The sequence below is a fragment of the Papaver somniferum genome, unplaced genomic scaffold (assembly GCF_003573695.1).
Source record: "Papaver somniferum cultivar HN1 unplaced genomic scaffold, ASM357369v1 unplaced-scaffold_79, whole genome shotgun sequence".
In the NCBI taxonomy this organism is placed as follows: Eukaryota; Viridiplantae; Streptophyta; class Magnoliopsida; order Ranunculales; family Papaveraceae; genus Papaver; species Papaver somniferum.
Genome location: NW_020650859.1, coordinates 869,505 through 888,006, shown reverse-complemented (window position 1 = coordinate 888,006; position 18,502 = coordinate 869,505). Strand labels below are relative to the sequence as shown.

At 36.2% G+C, this 18,502-nt stretch overlaps 2 protein-coding genes and 1 long non-coding RNA gene across 3 annotated transcripts; all 3 read left to right on the top strand.

The window, feature by feature from the left end:
- The first annotated feature begins 340 nt into the window (after positions 1-340).
- Positions 341-1,715, top strand: LOC113344586 (protein HESO1-like). The gene is made up of 4 exons (XM_026588532.1): positions 341-398; positions 623-750; positions 997-1,104; positions 1,227-1,715. The coding sequence occupies exons 1-4, from the start codon at positions 341-343 to the stop codon at positions 1,713-1,715; spliced, it is 783 nt and encodes a 260-aa protein (XP_026444317.1).
- A 467-nt stretch (positions 1,716-2,182) lies between these two features.
- LOC113344604 lies at positions 2,183-3,513 on the top strand. The gene is made up of 2 exons (XR_003357879.1): positions 2,183-2,585; positions 2,739-3,513. It is a non-coding gene; the product is annotated as an uncharacterized LOC113344604 (long non-coding RNA).
- An 11,045-nt stretch (positions 3,514-14,558) lies between these two features.
- On the top strand, positions 14,559-17,469 carry LOC113344585. The gene is made up of 7 exons (XM_026588531.1): positions 14,559-14,957; positions 15,117-15,428; positions 15,705-15,922; positions 16,091-16,174; positions 16,232-16,555; positions 16,647-16,746; positions 16,828-17,469. The coding sequence occupies exons 1-7, from the start codon at positions 14,559-14,561 to the stop codon at positions 17,467-17,469; spliced, it is 2,079 nt and encodes a 692-aa protein (XP_026444316.1).
- The last annotated feature ends 1,033 nt before the right edge of the window (positions 17,470-18,502 follow it).

Below are 18,502 nucleotides of genomic sequence, written 5' to 3'. Positions count from 1 at the left end.
GTCTTGTGGAATATTAATCCACCATTATGCTTATGTCCATAAGATAATCAGGAAAATCAACAATGAGAAGGTGCATCCTGCTAGCACTCCAACGATATGTTATAAAAGACGAGCGCCAAAGGCCCACTAAGTATAGGACCAGCGCCTAGTATAAAAATCCCAAAGGCGAGGCGACATGACAATTTTTTTTATTTTCTGGGGGCCTTTGGCGCCCAGGAAGCGCTAGGAGAGGCGATGGGCTTGGAGCCTTACCTCGCCTAGCGCCTTTTACAACATTGGTCGAAGTTTAGGTGTACAAAAAGACCCATTTCTTTTAGAAAAAAAAGATAAGGAAGAGGTAATGGGAGCTGAAATTCCCTACCTAAGTGCAATAGGTGCATTATTCTACTTAGCGCAATGTACGCGACCTGATATATCAATCTCAATGAAGTTGTTAGCTGGATGGAGCCTATGCAACATCATCAGAATGGTATAAACCAATTGACATGGGTTTATTTATCCCTATGAATAGCTATACACTATTGTACTTCATTTGAAGCATGCTCTGTTTTTCTTTTTTCTATTTGAGTATGTGGTTGCAAGTTCTTGACCCAAGCATGTCATTGCATCTTCTCCATTGTAGGTTGGCTCACTGCAGAGAGAAATATACATGACACATGTACTGCTAATATAGAAATATTCAAGATGAATAGTTCCAGAAATCTAAACCAAAGCTCTCTGCCTGAGCTTTTCATATCATTTTTTCAGAAGGTAAATCTTGAATCACTTCATTTTGGCGGTGTGCTATAATGGCTAACACCCCTTGTGAGAGTACTTCCGCAAGTAGAATGACACTAGAATAGAGCGGTGTCATTTTGGTTGTCAGATGTGCAACTAATAAGGCTAATTAGGGGTTGACAGAGAACCTAGTGTCTGGAGTCATTGTTACAGTTCTTTCATCTGGTTGTTTCATTAAAGCTGATAACGATATTTGATTGTGCAATTTTTTCTTGGTAGTTTTCTAGAATAAGCGTGCTGGCATCGGAGTACACAATCTGTACTTATACAGGGCAATGGGAATACAAAAGAGGCAATGATAAGTGGACCAAAGACTATCCTTTACTTGTAAGTTTCGTAAAATTCTTTCTAATCTTGCAAAATGGATACCAAGAATCAGATAATAAGTACCATACTTTTCTGTACGTCATAACCAACTTACACTGGTTTTGATGCTAACTGTTGGTTAGATTGAAGATCCGTTTGAGCAGCCTGATAATGCGGCAAGGGCTGTTTCCATGAATCAGCTTCCCAGGATATCTGAAGCATTTGAGAGGACCCACCCTTCACTTGTTTCATCCAATCAAGACAGAAATTCTGTGATCTGTGGTCTAGTTGGACGTCGGGTCAGCCCCCAACTTATTCCATCACATAGTACTCCAAGGTTTATCAAAAGAGGTGCTACAGATTTTCCTTCACTACCGCGTGCTACACCCCCATCTCAGAACGAGTTTTACAACAGGACAAATGGAACGTATCCCGCTACATCCCCATCTCAGAACCAGTTATACAACAGAACAAATGGAACGTATCCTGCTACATCCCCATCTCAGAACCAGCTTTACAACGGGACAAATGGAACGTATTCCGCTCCCAGTGTCACTATTCGCAGGCCAATGGCAGCAACAACTCATTTTCAAAGCCAACAGCAGAGGTGGGAGCCAAAGACCACCAGATGATGAGCATTATTAATCTATGGTATGGAGATACTACTTTGTCATTCTGGTCTTTAATGGGCATCTGATGGACATTAAAGTTTCAGTTTGTGGGGTGAATCTTTTTGGGTTTATGATACAATTATCCATCAGCAGACAGGAAGATAGATGTTTCATTTGCCGAAGTCACTAAATGTTGAACACAGTTAAAAAAAAAATTCTTGTAAAAATGGAAGGATTATTGTGAATTAGATTTGATTGAATGCTTCTTCTTAATCTAAATTACGATTACTTTGGTATCACATGGAAGTTGGTACAATTTCATTTTCAAGTACCAAACAGATGCCCCGCTCCACTATGTTTATCTAGTATTTCTTCAATGGCCCATAACACTTTCAATTCAGATTCACGTGCCATGTGAAATTTGAAAACAATGGAAACCGATTAATTTCCTTAAACCACTGAAAATTATTAGGTATGGAAAAAAGTTCAAATTTCCATTTTTTCATGAATTATTTTAGTTTACACATGGGTATGGTGTCCCTCCTCTATCACTCACTCCTCCCTGCCTGTTAAAGAATCTCTCTGTAGCTATATATACATGGAGTTGCTAGATAGCTAAAATGCATCACATCCTGAAATTTCTTACTCAACGCCTAGTTCTGTTCTTATTCTTGCTTGCAACTTCCCGGTGCCTTATTGTTTGCCGATCTAGACTTGCATCCCACACTCAACCAAGGAATTCGAACTAAACTGAATCAACTTTCTCCAAACCCAATATAACAATTCTGTTCCATCTTCATATGGATAATGACCAAAAAGAAAAGGAAGAAATTAACAAAATGGTGGCTTATGTTGATAGTTGGTATAGGCGAACTCGGACACAAGAAACAGGTAACATGGGTTTTCATCTCTTATTGCTTAAATTTTGTGGTTTTTGGGTTATACTATCTTTATCTAAGCGTCTTTCTGTTGTGACAGAATTCTGAACTAGCTTGTTAATGATTAAATGGCAGCGTTTGTTTTAATTTTATTTTGTTTTTCTAGATATATATCTGCAAGTGTTGATAACCATGGGAGAAGACAAGACCAGAAGCTTATTTCCCATTCGGGATGGACTTAACAGATGAGGTACTTAGCACCGTAAAATCCTTTACAACGGCATGGCTGCAGAGTAATATTGGATTTGAAATCTTTAACATTGTTGAACCTAAAAGGTAACAGTATTCAATAGCCGATTCCGAAATTCAACAGTGGTGTTAGGATTATATTTATACCGATGTCAAGAGTCCTCCAATTCCAAAGCTGGTTCAAACACTGGAAGGGGATTTATTCTAGTTATTATTCATAGCGGTTTTTACCTGTTGAGAACCCTGCTGGTTGGTGACCATACCCCAATTCATCAATCACCGTTTAGTTTGATGGGAAACAACTTCCGGCATCGCTACGGCAGAGTAACCGTTAATGATCAAATGGTTTTGTTTGATTTAATTTTATTTTCACTAGCTTTTGGTTTTTCATGTGTTGATTGATATAACCATGGGAGAAGACAAGAGTAGCACCTATTTAGCTCTCTGCATGTGCCCGAGCTTTTTCATTTCATTTCATTCGCATTATTTTATTTTGGTGCATGGTTTGCTACACTGGCCAAGAGAGTACTTCCGCAAGTAGAGTGGCAAACCGGCAATAGGATAGTTACCAGCGGTACTGTCAGTTTGGTTGTCAGATTGTCAACACAGTTAAAAACAATTCTTGTAAGAATTAAGGAAAGGATATATTATGGTGAATGATAGTGAATTAGACCTTTGGTGTTTGACATAAAGTGCTTGCCCATTAAAATTACTGTAAATAAATCAAATAGCCAAGTCTATCTATTATTTTTAAAAACATTGGGTGTTGGGTCAAATCCTTTTGTTGATTTCAGTTCAATTTTTCAAATAAAAGTTAGGATTTAAATAAACGTATCATAAAAGTAGTCACTGATGCTTTTGTGCAAAATGCAAATTCATCTTCCGGTTTGGGGCAAGGACTGTCGAAATTTCTGTAAGGGCTTCTGATCAAGGATAAAGACAATAGTAGAATGCGAAGACAATGATATTCTATAATTTTTACATTACTTCATACAGCTGCGATTGCACCAAAGTGTTCTAAGGAGGCAATGCACACTCTTTCAGAATCACATCCTTCAAAACCTCAAAAAGGTCAACGGCCGTTTGATATGCTTGACTCACTTGTGCACTGATAAATAGTTAACGATTTTAGACCGCATTAATAAAGTCATTCTAGATTCTAGTTAGTTATTTGCCCAAAATTTCAATGTTCGAGAATTTTCATTCTAGACTAGTTAGCCATTTTTACTGATCATATACATACACGGTCGATGCCAACTACAATAGTACTCGGCAATGCAGAATATATCACATGGTAGTTGGTACAATTTCATTTTCAATTACCAAACAGATGCCCCCTCTACTATTTGTGTGCTTACTAATCTTCAGTGGTGCCATGTTAAATTTGACAATGATAGAAACCGAATAATTTCCTAAAATCCCTGAAAATCATTAGGTATGGAAAAAGTTCTATTTTCCATTTTTTCATGAATTATTTTACTGAATCATACATATTCATTTTGTTTGATGCCAATATATTCATTTTGTTTCTTCAATGAGAATGACCATAGACCGAAAAATCGTATTTCGTTTTTCATGTCATGGAGTGTGTAGGCTATGTGATCATCCATAACCGAAATTTCAAGTCTTGTACTAACTCATACATATAACTAATTAAAAATGTATTCAGTTTGTTTCGTAAATCCCATGTGATAATTTTTTGTTATAAGCAGAATGCATGTGTGTAGGGTATACATGTTGGAATTTCTAGGTTACAAACATGCAAAAAGGTATGCCAATCACTTATAAACGAAACCCGTGGAATAGTTTGTCAAAATATACACTACAAGAAAAACCATTTATTGCAACACCAATCTGCCACATCCTGGCAATATATGCGGCAAAAAGTAGTTTTTTGCTGCACCGCCACTGAAGGTGCAGCTAATAGTAATGTTTTTTTGCCGCACCCAAAATCTGGTGAGGAAAAAGAAATCTTGTTGCCACACCTAATATTTTAGTGCTGTAAAAGGGGAACTTTTGCCACATTGGTGTAGCAAAAAATTCATTTATTTCCTTCTATATATTAAATGGACAAAAAAATGAAAAATAAATTGTTTCATGGAAAATGCATGCGCCAATTTTTTTTCGCAAAAATCAAAATCCAATTTTTTTTCACCTAGAAGAATCCGCAACCAACCCTTTTTCTCTTAAGCAACCACCGAAACAAGCAGATCCTCATCTCCAAAAAAACTGAACCCAAAACTGCCGAAAGAACTTCGCATCATCCCCCTCTTCACCTTTATCTACACCTCATTAGAAAGCTAGGTTTTCAGTTCGATCTCTTCTAATCTATCCAAAAGAAAACAGAAAAATATATCGGTCGCCCATACAAATATCTTGATAAAGATTTCGATTCTATCGATTGCTGCAAATCTTGAGCCTCATCTCCAACATGTGTAGAAAATAACGAATCTGGAATACAAACATTTGTCTCCACGATTTATTGGTGTTGAAATATTAGATTTCCTTTTTGTATTTTAGTTATGATTTTGAAATTAGGGTTTTTTTTTTCAGATTTTACTTTTGGTTTTTGCTTTGGTTTCTAATTGTTTAGGTGGTATACTGGAAGATCATCTTGGTTTGTTTATCTAATCGATTTCTTGTTTGTTTGATTAGTAGGTACAAAAATTAGTGCCAAGAGGCACTAGTACAAATCTTTACATTGGCCACACTTAATCACCGTGTCCATAGGCTTTTGGTCATGGATTTTTTTCACTCCAAAAATGTGGCATCAGGTGCCGAGACAAAAAGGTATCCCTATGGCTGCATAAACTTTGAGTGGCTATAAAATATGATTAACCATGGCCATAACTCTAAAACCGTGTCTATATGGTACTCAATATTTTTTTGGTAGTTAAGCATTTTCACTATCACCGTGGCCATAGGATCCTTATAGACACACAATTTAATTATATGTGGCTAAAGTTTACCTTAAAGTCACGTAAATTTTATTATAGTCGTGGCCTTTGTCATCAATTGGACACGCAAAATTCATTTTATCATGGCCAATTCATGAGTTGCGGTCACACTAATTTTTCTCAACCATGGCCATCTCTATCATTTGGACACACGGAAAATAATTTAACATGGCTAATACATGATTTGTAGTCACGTTTAATCTATGGTACCATGGCCATCCATATTTTTGGACACATGATAAACATTTTACATGGCCAATTAATAAGTTATGGCTACTAAAAATTTGTAGCACCGTGGCTAAATTTTTTCGAAAGACACATCAAGTGTGTTGAATGTAGCTATTGTTCACCTTTTGGATACATCAAGTGTTTTCAATGTAGCTATTGTTCACCTTTTGGACACATCAAGTTTTTTGAATGTAGCTTTTGTTCACCTTTTGGACACATCAAGTGTTTTGAATGTAGCTATTGTTCACCTTTTGGACACATCAAGTGTTTTCAATGTAGCTATTCAAAAATCACCTAAATAACCATCCATAAAAAATTAATGAAGACTAGAATTAGAATTGTACCAAAATAATTTCATTTCACAATATAATAAACATCTCAATCTGATAATTGTGCAGTAACCTTGAGAAAACAAACTTTCAAAGAGAGACTTAAAAGTTTAAACATCCAAATCCTATAGTCCACGATTATTTCTATTAATAATTAGGCTGCAGTCTTGAGTCTCTTGCTGGATCTCCGAGACTTTAGTTCCCCGCTCTTCATATATGAAGGTTTCTTCTTCTTTGTCTTCTTAGTGTTTGGGTCAGAATCATATTCATCGTTTGGGTCAGAATCATGTTCACCGGGGTCTGAAAGTGGATGGCCCTGCAGCAAGCCAGTGGATGTATAATTAAGGGAAAAAACCATGTTAACAGTTATATGGTCAGGATGCAGAAGGTAATAAACATGTATAATAAAGCAACTTACACTAGAGCAAGAGATCACAAACTCTTTAGGCCAAGCTACTATAGATTTTTCAGCATCCTCTACTGTTTTGAGATGAGTAGATGGGACTGGCAAACAATGATTCTTTAATATCGACTTTTCAACCGTCACTCTGACACAATCATCCCGGAGTGGATCTCCATGAACCTTCTGACCTGGCACTGATGGAAGAACCGAACCCCATGCAATGATATTTCTCAGTGAAACATGAGCCAGTTTGCATTTACCAATCTGCAAAACATAAATGTTATATTGACATCAACAGATTCAAATCTCAAAATGCTTAAATGCCTGTGAAAAGGACATACCGTTGAAAGTTCAGTTTTGTCTTTCGATTGAGAATTGTCTGGTGAACTAAGGGGTAGATGCTCAGATGCAGGAGACTTTTGTTTGTATTTTCCAGACTACAAAAATATACGCTATATTAACATCAACAAAAAATGGAACTCTCAAAGCACTATATATTTTAAATACCTGCAAAAGAAACATACCATTTGGAGTTCAGAACTATCTTTCGATCCCGTAGACTGAGATACATTTTCAGATTCAGGGTCATTTCTATTTGTATTAGATTCATTCCTTTCAGTCGGAGAAATGCTTGTAACAGGGAATTCAAGCATAAGAGACTTCTCTCTAATAGGAGATTTCTATATAGTGCAGTTGACATATTAGATACTGCAGAATTATTAGGAAATACATACTTAATCAAAATTACTTGGATGATGTTAAACATACCCGTGCCTTTTTGCTTTTGATTTTATTTTTCAATATGCCTTGAGATTTTAGCTGAGACATTAAGCTGCTCATCATTTCTTCTTGTGCCTTCATTGCTGCCTTCATTTCCTTCATTTCTGCATCCTTCCTATCTCTCTCCATTTGGTTCGCACGTCTTTCATCTTCCAGTTGTTTCTTCAGTTCAATGTGCTCCTTGGATGCTCCTTTCCGTGGCAGGTGCCAGTACGTTGTTGGAGTCACTCCCTTGCCTATACATCTTACACGCCCAGCATGTTCTTCCCCAAACACAAGGGTGATAGAATCATTGCCTGGTTGTTTTCTCAAAGTTCCATCTTCCAGCTGCTTATCAAAATCCTCCTGCACAAAAAAAAGAATTAAGGGATTAGAAGTGATAATCAATTAAATCAAAATTATTTTCACATTTACTCAAGCACAAAACAAATAGCTAGATAGTTTCAGTCGTCTTACAAGCTGAGCTGCTTTTTCCCTAACATCATCGTCATCGTATTCTCCATTTTTGTTTTGATGTGCCTTCCTCCATAGTAAAGACCGTGAAGGATTTTCATCTTCAAGGATCTCTTTCTCATTAATCTAGTAATTATAAAATACACAAGAAGAAAAATTAGATAGATAATACTATAATTTAAACTGGAAATAATAATAATTTTGTATAACAAACTGGACTTACTAATTTTTCCAACAGCCCTGCATACCCTGCTCTTCCCGTCCTGTGGTTATATTTGTGGTTCTTACGCGCCTTAGCTCCCCTAATGGACAACTCCTGAGCATACAGATTTAAAGAATTTCATTCATAAAAAAGTTAGACTAATTAATGAAATTAATATCAATATTTTCAAACTAAAACGTGCAATATACAACCTTGCATTTATCAGACAACCTCCACTTTACGAACTTGTCCCATTGTTCTTGGTTCACAATGACACGATATTGTTTAGGAACAGTATTTAGTTTAGCAGGTTTACCCAAATTGGGCACTATGAACTTTACATACAACTTTCTTCTGAAGTTGCGCAAATGTTCCCCAAAATATTTCATAATTTGTCTTCTCATAGTCTCCTCAATTTCATAAAACCGCTGCCAAAATATGGAGATGTTAACGGCAGGTAACAAATTAATAACAAATATAGTATTAAAAATCAATATAGATCAGCATATACATACCAATAGTTCGTGCCATAACTTATCCCTCATCACTGAATTCACTTCCTTCCACTTCAAGTGCCTTAGACCAACGTCTCGACGTACCAATACACCCATGTAACTAGCAATTTCAGCTTTATATTTCCCCTTAAATCGACCAAACTTATCAAATTCTATCACATGCTTCTCGCCGTCAAAATTTTTCTTTAGCTTCTTCAATCTTGTTAAACCTCGAACATTATTCTCCTTAGACTCTACTGTATTGTTTGGAGCTCCTGTGTCTTTTTATAGTTCAAAAACCCAAAATAAGAGTAAACATGGTGTAAGAGTGTACTCATATTTTTTAAGTCCAAAGCAAACAAAAACAGACAAGCTAGTATAGCATTACCAGGCTGTTCAGGACTTTCAGTCGATTCATCATCAGAACTGGAGCTATCACCATCGGAACCGGTGCGACTACCATCGGAATCTTCGTCTACATCCTCTGACTCTCCTAAATTCTGCAAGGCTTGAGCCTCCAGGGCTGCAGTCTCATTTTCAGCATACTCATCATCATCATACTCTGGCTCCCAACTCGAATTCTCTTGTGTAGTCATATAGGAAACTGCATATACATGTATATGATTCAATCAAATAAGGTCTGAATTCTTTTCAATCAAAAGTCAAAAGTTATTAAGCTAGACACAAGCAAAATTTATAACAGTCAATTAACATGGTCTTGATTATGTCAGTACTAACATGGTCTTGATTAGTATGATTAGATGCAAGAGCAGGATGCCGTCTCAGAATTGTTAAAAGATATAACAATTAAAAAATTATTAATCGCTGAGGTTTTTACTAGAGCATTGAAAGAACTCAAGCAAGACTCCAGTTCAAACATACACAATTATGTAAACCTACCAAGTTCCCTAAAAACAAACGACGGATGCCGATCTCCGACATAATTATAATCCCATTATACAAAATGTCAATGACTCGGGAGTATACACGACAGATGGAAGCTTACTGACCAGCTAAAGTTGATGAAAATGAGATAAAAATGTGATTTCTAGTGGTTTCAGGGAGAACCACAGAAGTTTAAACTATTGGTTTGCAATGTGAAAAACATTCATCAGAATAGACAAATAAAAAAACCGAGGAATAACATTCAATTGACCTAGCTCTGACATAATTATAATCCCATTATACAAAACGTCAATGACACGGGAGTATACACGACAGAGAATGTGGCCAGCTAAATGAGATAAGAATGTGATGTCGAGTGGTTTCAGGGAGAACCACAGAAGCTTAAACTATTGTTTGCAGTGTGAAAAACATTAATCAGATTCATCGGAAAAGAAAGAAAAAAACATAAAAGAATAGCATTTCCATAACCATAGAAGACTGAGTTGTTATCCAGCCACTATGCAACTTAGAATACAATCTGCATAAAGATCCTAAGCATAACATAGGAAAAGCTTAAACATGCATGCACACCATTGTTCTTCTTAATAAGAAATAAACAGGTGCATAAACCCTGCTTTCAATGAATCAAAAATTAAGAATTAGGGTTTGAGTCAAAACTTAACCTTTGAATCAATTGGGTCTGATTCAAAAATTAAGGTTTGAATCAATTAGGGTTTGAATAACTAAGCTTTTTAGACGAAAGAAAGATTGAGAACAGGATATACCTTTATAAGATTTAGCCATGTAATTCCTCAACACCATACGGCCCTTTATAAAGTCGCACAGATTGAATAATCCCGCCGAAAATATTTTGCGTTTCATTTTCATCCCGCTCAAAATTATTTAGGGTGAACTGAAAAATCGATTGAGTTTGGTCTACGATTTCCTTTTTTCGGAAAAATCTCCTAAGAAAATACCATTTGATTTTGATCCTACGGTAGACCTAAAAATATTTCCAAACTTTAGAAATCCGATTTCCCTTTTTACTCTAACAAATCTCAATGTTTCCCTGATTTTAAGCCTAGAACTTTATCCCCTTTTTACTCTGCTTAGGTTTCTCTAGTTCTCTCCGCTCTGTAACTCTGGTTTAGGAGGAAAGATAAAACGAACAGAATTTTGAGGTGTTACATAGCGTAAGATAAGAGGTTCTTCCCTATTAATCTAACTATTGGTTGGGCTTGTGATAAATATATTCACCGTTAGATTTACTATGGACATCCTATTCGATGCATTTTGAAATAACATAAGTAAAATCGTAATGGACTGGGCTGGAGTGTTAGCTTAAACCATGTAATGGACTGGGCTGGAGTGTTAGCTTAAACCATGTAATTGACTGGGCTGGACATAAATGTGGCATAAATTTTTTCATTATTTTTCATTTTTTACTTAAATTTTTTTCATTTTTTTCCTTTTTTTTCTTTTTACTTTTTTTTTTTATTACATGATCATAATTTAGTTACATAATCAAGACTCGACACTTCACCTGAAATATTGATCGATTCGGAACGAGTTCGAGTAAAACTGATGAAAACGGAACTTCGTCCTTTGGAATCGAGACACGGAAAAATTTAGTTATTACATAATCATAATTTAGTTATTACATAATCAAAATTTAGTTATAACATGATCAAAATTTAGTTACATAATCAAGACTCGACACTTCACCTGAAATATTGATCGATTCGGAACGAGTTCGAGTAAAACTGATGAAAACGGAACTTCGTCCTTTGGAATCGAGACACGGAAAAATTTAGTTATTACATAATCATAATTTAGTTATTACATAATCAAAATTTGGTTATAACATGATCAAAATTTAGTTACATAATCAAGACTCGACACTTCACCTGAAATATTGATCGATTCGGAACGAGTTCGAGTAAATCTGATGAAAATGGAACTTCGTCCTTTGGAATCGAGACACGGAAAAATTTAGTTATTACATAATCATAATTTAGTTATTACATAATCAAAATTTAGTTATTACATGATCAAAATTTAGTTACATAATCAAGACTCGACACTTCACCTGAAATATTGATCGATTCGGAACGAGTTCGAGTACTAATTTAATTTTAATCGAATAATTTATAATTTAATTTTAATTTTAATTGAATAATTTATAATTAACTATAATTTAATTTTAATTAAATTTGTGTGGGGAAATAATTTAACTTTAAAAAAAAAAAGACAAACACATGCTCGGTTTTGATGTTAACAATGTAAAATGGGTATCTTCTCAAACAGGCATGTACGCCTATCAGTTCATCCCTAAAATCCTTAATTCATTCATCCATATCTCTCTATCTTAAGGAAAAAAATTCTCCAACTGATATTCTGGCAGAAAATAAGGGGATTTTTAGGGATGATTTAGTCTTCAATTTTGGAAATATTTCTGCACCTCCATAGGATGAAAATCTGATGAAATCAAGAATATTGAGAACATCTAGCGGTAATAATCCCAGTCAATTTTTTTTTTATTTGAACCCTAACCTTTTTATTTTGGGGTTGAAATCAAAAGAAATAACTTTTGGGCGGGATTATTGCCCCTTGATGTTTTAGAATATCTGTAGATTCAACCCTAAAATCAGTCTGATTTACTCCCATCTTAGGTATGTTGTAGCATTCATTCTTAGATTGCTGAAATTCTCATTATACTAGATGATTTTTGCGTAGTAATAAGTGTTACTATGTTAGCTTTTTGAATTTTGTTGTAACCCATTGCACTCTGTGTTAGCTTCATCTGGTTCCCTTGATGTTAGTCAACATTGATGCTCTCTGAATTTGTTAGTCCTGACAATCTCTTTTGAGCAACCAGGTACTTGTGAGGCTGAAATACAAACCAAGGAGGGGGTAAGAAGGAGCATCACAATATGTGGTAGTGCCTAAACCCAGTTTATACTGGAGGTATCATTCTAAAACCTTAAAGTTATTATCTCTGATAATTATCATGATAGCTTGTTGAACTGTAACCTCATTGTAATTTAGTTAAACCTCTGAACTTTTCATGCTCTGTCTTGAATGATATACCCCATGTTTGCCTGAAATGTTGTTAACTCCTGCAACATATAGAATCTGTTGAGTAAAATTTGTGTCTGAAGTTTGTGCACTAAAATTCTTTTTCGCTGCACTAAAGTTTGTGTCTATTATTTTTCCTGCAACATATAGAATCTGTGCTCACTATTGCTTTGTTGTTCAGTACATCATGTTGAATCTGTGAGCATGTTTCATAGAACTTATCTGGTGATGTTATCCTATTAGAGGGACTAGTAAAATGGGCAGATAAATGGGTGATGTATTGTAGCTGAATGGGTGATGTTTCATTCAATCTGGTGATGTTTCATAAAACTAAATGGTTGATGTTATCCTATTTGTTTTTGAATCTGTAGCTAAATGGGTGATGTATTGTAGGTACATGTACTTGTTTTCAATCTGTTTCAGGGGTGTCATTATTCTTCAGTGAAAGCATTGAGTTTCCAGTTCCATGAGAGACAGAAACTGAATCACTAAAACTGACTCAAAGTTACTTATAGGTATGTTTTTCAAGCCTTGATGTACTATGCACCAGTGTTAAGTACTTCGTATTTTTTTTCTCATTGTCATTGTGCAATCATTCTTCATGAACATTAGAGCTCTTTCTCGACAGATGTGACTTCACATCTGTCTAAAGAAGAAGATTTGAGCTCCCAGAGATATAAAAGTTGCCAACTATGTCAATTATAGAACTAGGGACATACTACTTATGATCTGATATTTCTAAGTTAATCAATTAGAGTACTTATTTGAAATGACATTTTGATTTCTAAGTTAATCAATTAGAGCACAGATCAGTGTTTACTCTAATTTAACAAACACACTGACCCTAGAGCTGCTGCAATTCATTCTCGCGAAATCTCCCAACTGCGGCTGACATACAGACCCTTCAGTATGTGTTATTCCAAAACTTGAAATGACTCCATTTACTGAAAGTACTAGACCAATTTTCCTGAGTTAATACTGGATGTCTAATTATGGGTTTGTGTGGCATGATTATCGGTTTGTATGAGGGAAATTGCATATTGCATGTTTCATCTGTTATTACCATGTTTGTCCATATAAATTTTTTATGTTTCAAATGGTGCTGAATTTATTGGTAATTTCAAGACTTGTATGTCTAAATTGTCAAGTTAGGGGATAACTATTATTTTGAAATGAAACATATATATTAGTTAATGCTAAGCTTGTATTTCTGAATTGATTTATCAGTTTTTGCTTTCATTGGAGTGCAACTGATGGATCTACTGGTCTCTTTGCGTTTCAGAATGGATAAATCCTGGATGAGTACTGATAGAACGAAGAAACGTTATAGAGAAGGAGTTGCGGCGTTTCTGCGGTATGTTGTCAACCATCTCAAGGAGGAGGGTGAGACATATGATGAATTTCTTATGTTGTGTCCGTGTACAAATTGTTTAAATCTCTGTGCATGCTCCGTTGGCGACGTAGAAGATCATTTATTCGTAAATGGAATCGATCAAACGTATACTATTTGGAATAAGCATGGGGAAAAGGATGAGGCAATAACTAGTAGTAAGCCAGTTAACGTCAACAATGGTATGCACGCTGAATTTGAAATGGGAACTCCCACTGATGCTCCAGACGAAGATTTTGGAATGGGAACTCCCACTGATGCTCCAGACACTATAGATATGATGCAGGCTGCAGAAGAGTTCGCAGATGACCCTATAAAGTTTAAAAAGTTACTTGAAAATGCTGAAAAGCCCTTATACTAAGGATGTCCCAACTTCACAAAGTTGTCTGCAATTGTGCAGTTGTTTAATTTGAAGAGTAAGCACGGTGCATCAGACATGTTTTTTAATGAATTGTTACCCTTGTTAAAGGACATGCTTCCCAAAGAAGGTAATTTAATGGCGAGGAGTACATATCAGGCAAAAAAAATATTGAAATCAATGGGTTCAGGGTACACAAAGATACGTGCATGTATCAACAACTGCATTCTTTATTGGAATGAGTACAAGGATGAAAAAGTGTGTCCTACTTGTAAAGAACCCAGATGGAAAGTTGACAGGGATGGTAAAGTTTACGAGAATGTTCCAGCAAAGGTATTGTGGTACTTCGACATCATCCCAAGATTTCAGCGGCTGTTTCAATCGAAGCACACAGCAAAAGATTTGATATGGCACGATACCACTAGAAACAAAGACGGTGTTTTACGTCATCCGGCAGACTCACATGCTTGGAGAGAGATAGATAACAATTTCCCAGAAATTAAAGGTGATCCAAGAAATCTGCGGTTAGCTGTTTCGGCTGATGGAGTTGATGTAAACACAGGCACCAAACATCACAGTGTATGGCCAGTTTTGGTTGTGATTTACAACCTTCCACCGGGGCTGTGTATGAAGAGAAAGTTCATCATGTTGTCGTTACTTATAGATGGTGCGCCAGGAAACAACATCGATGTCTTTTTAGAACCTCTTGTTAAAGATTTTCAATTCTTATTTGAGAAGGGAAAGAGAACATGGGATGCATATGCCCAAGAAATGTTTACTCTACGTGCAGTTGTTTTGTGGACGATAAACGATTATCGTGCTCTTGGTACACTATGTGGTTGTCGCTACGCTGGATATCATGGTTGTGTGGTGTGTCGTAAAAAAGCGCACAGTATTAGGCTTCATGACTCAAACAAGAATGTTTATGTTGGTTATAGAAGATTTTTACCCTATGAGCATCCGTTCAGAAGGCAGAAGGGGGCATTTGGCGGAAAACAAGAGTGGGAGACTGCTCCAGAACCAATGACCGGGGAAGAAATATATGAGGAGGTAAAATGTATAAAGAATTCATGGGGAAAGAAGGGGACGAATACTCAAGGGGAAGACGTGCAGGCTACACCTGGAAAAGGTGGAAAGATGAAGCGCATCGGAAAAACGAAAATTGAGCGCATCATAAAAATATCAAAAGAAGTCGATAGGTCAGGTGAGGAAGAGGAAGGCAGGGAAACCACTTACTGGAGCAAGTACAACATATGGCAGCGACTACTTAGATATTGGCGCTATAATGATGTCCAACATTGTATTGATTTCATGCATGTCGAAAAGAATGTGGGACAAAGTCTTGTTGGAACGTTGCTGCACAACGGGAATACAAAAGATGGATTAAACGCCAGAAAGGATTTGGTGCGTTTGGGGTTAAAATCGGAGTTACACCCTAAGACAGATGACAAAGGAACGATACTTCCCGCAGCATGTTATACATTAACTACGGAAGAAAAAGACATATTCTTGGAGACACTATTCGAGTTAAGAGTTCCAGAAGGGTATTGTTCGGATTTTTCCACCCTTGTGAACCTAAAAGAGCGTAAGCTGATCGGACTCAAATCACATGATTACCATATGCTTATGCAACAATTTTTGCCCGTCGCTATTCGATCAATTATGCCTACACCTGTGAGATATGCTATTATCAGGTTTTGTTTCTTTTTCAGATCAATATCTGCCAAAGAAATCATGGTGGAAGAGCTAGATAAATTGCAAGAGGATCTCTGTGTGACGTTATGCTTACTAGAGAAGTATTTTCTTCCATCCTTCTTTGACATCATGATTCATTTAACTGTACATCTTACCAGGGAAGTGAAGTTATGCGGTCCGGTTTGCTTTCGATGGATGTATCCTTTCGAAAGGTGTATGAAGGTTATAAAGGGGCATGTGCGAAACAAGAATCAACCTTGTGGATGCATTGCCGAAGAGAATGTTGCAGAAGAGACGATTGAGATATATTGTGAGTACCATAAAAGCATCAGGACAATTGGTATTCCACTATATAGGCATAATACATCTCAGGAGGGAGAACCGTTATCAGCTGAAGAGCCGTGTATAGTTACCCCTGAACAGTTGAGACAAGCACATTTCTATGTAATGCAGAACACGCCTGAAATTGAGCCTTACATAGAGTAAGTATTAATTTGTTTTTTTTTCCTGTTTTTTTCCTGTTTTTTTTTTTTTGTACAAAGTATAATAACATTTGGTTATTGTACATACCAGCCGACACAAGCTATATTTGGAAACTAACTATTCTACTAAAAAGCGAGCATGGCTAGAGAAAGAGCACTCTAACACTTTTGGCGCTTGGTTAAAAAATGAGGTAATAGGTCATAGAAAAAGTGTCTTGTTTGATGTGTTATATTCCTTTAAACTCAAGGTTCATCCTAATAATGAATTTCAGGTTGAAAAAGAGTTGGCAGACGAAAGAGAAAGTATCTCAGAGAACTTAAGATGGATATCACACGGCCCTCACTACGAGGTAACGAAATACACTGTATATCGCATCAATGGATATCTATTCCGCACAAGATCCCGTGATGGTAGAATTCACCAGAATAGTGGGGTTAGCGTTGCAGCAAATGACATGCACATATCTAGAGATGATGATGTTACATATGGTAAAGCCTCTTATTATGGTGTCTTGCAAGAGATATGGGAGTTAGATTACTGTGAAAGAAAAGTTCATCTGTTCAAGTGCAATTGGGTTGATAATAAACGTGGGGTCAAAAGAGATGCTCTTGGCTACAAGATTGTTGACCTTACTATGTTGGGATACAAAAATGATCCTTTTATTTTAGCCTCACAAGCTAAGCAGGTATTTTATGTCAAAGACCAGTTAGATAAGAAAAAGTCTATTGTTTTTGTGACACCTCCCAAAAATTATAGAGATGACGATGGCAACGATGAGGAATTCAGTACAGTAATCTTTTCTGCGAATGATAATATCTTGCCGTCTGTAGATCCACAAGACTTGGGTAAAGAATCCCGAAATGATTACTTCCGAACTGACTGCCGAGGTTTACTTATACGCAAGCCAAAATGACACACTCCCGCAGGTACATCGCTTTATTTCCTTTAATCTGTGGTTATTCGGTTAGTGACATGATATTGAAAGAACGATAAAGATGGAACTTATGTTTAATCCTGTTCCTTAGCATGCTTTCTGTATGTTTGCGTGCTTTATTCTTTGTAAAATGAATAACATCATTTTATCCGTGTCTCATATGGAACTTCAATTGAAATTTCTACTACTGTACTTTACAACTTGCTACTCTGGTCACTTTTAAATAGATATCCAAGAGAATGAGAGTTGGTATGTTTTTGTCCTATTGCTTGAATATATTTATGGGCACATGCACTATAACTACATGTTGTACTTGTATTTCAGAAATCTTTTATACACTTCATAACATTACTCAAAGCATATGGTGAAATTGAATTACAAGTACCCAAATTAGATTCGTAACCCTGTAGATATATGATGGAAACTCCAGTTCATTAACCACAAAAAAAAAACATTTAAAATGATGGTGCTAAAGGTCTTATGGTTCTCAATTTTATGGTGAAAGCATTTGGGGGCGGACTGATGCTTTTTCCTAAGTGAATTGCATGGAGCGGTTCACTTGCTTGTGTGAGGAGTTTGTATTGTGTAGCCTGTGAAGAATAGTGAATTTTAATCTCATTTTCCTTGTTCCAATTTAACCCTCAACCGTTTTGAATACCATACTTGACAGGGTTTTTCCCATATCTTGTGAAAGTCCTCTTTGTAAGAAGTCTTGACCACAATTTATGTTGAGTTGGGCTGACACCTTGTATTAATTGTTGTGCCCTCGTTCTTTCTTCCTTGTTTTTTTTGAACTCAGAACCCTATTTTCCTGTTGCAGGTTCGTTGTGGCTATTCAACACTCTACATTGTTCCTGAGCTTTGACGAAGTCATTTTTATGCCATCAGATGCCTCTATAAGTTTGACACTCGAATTGTAGGACACGAACTCTGCATCTAAAACATCAAGAATTTGATTATGGGATTGTTTTGTCTTGTTATATAAAGAGCAAAAGAAATGCATTCCTACTGC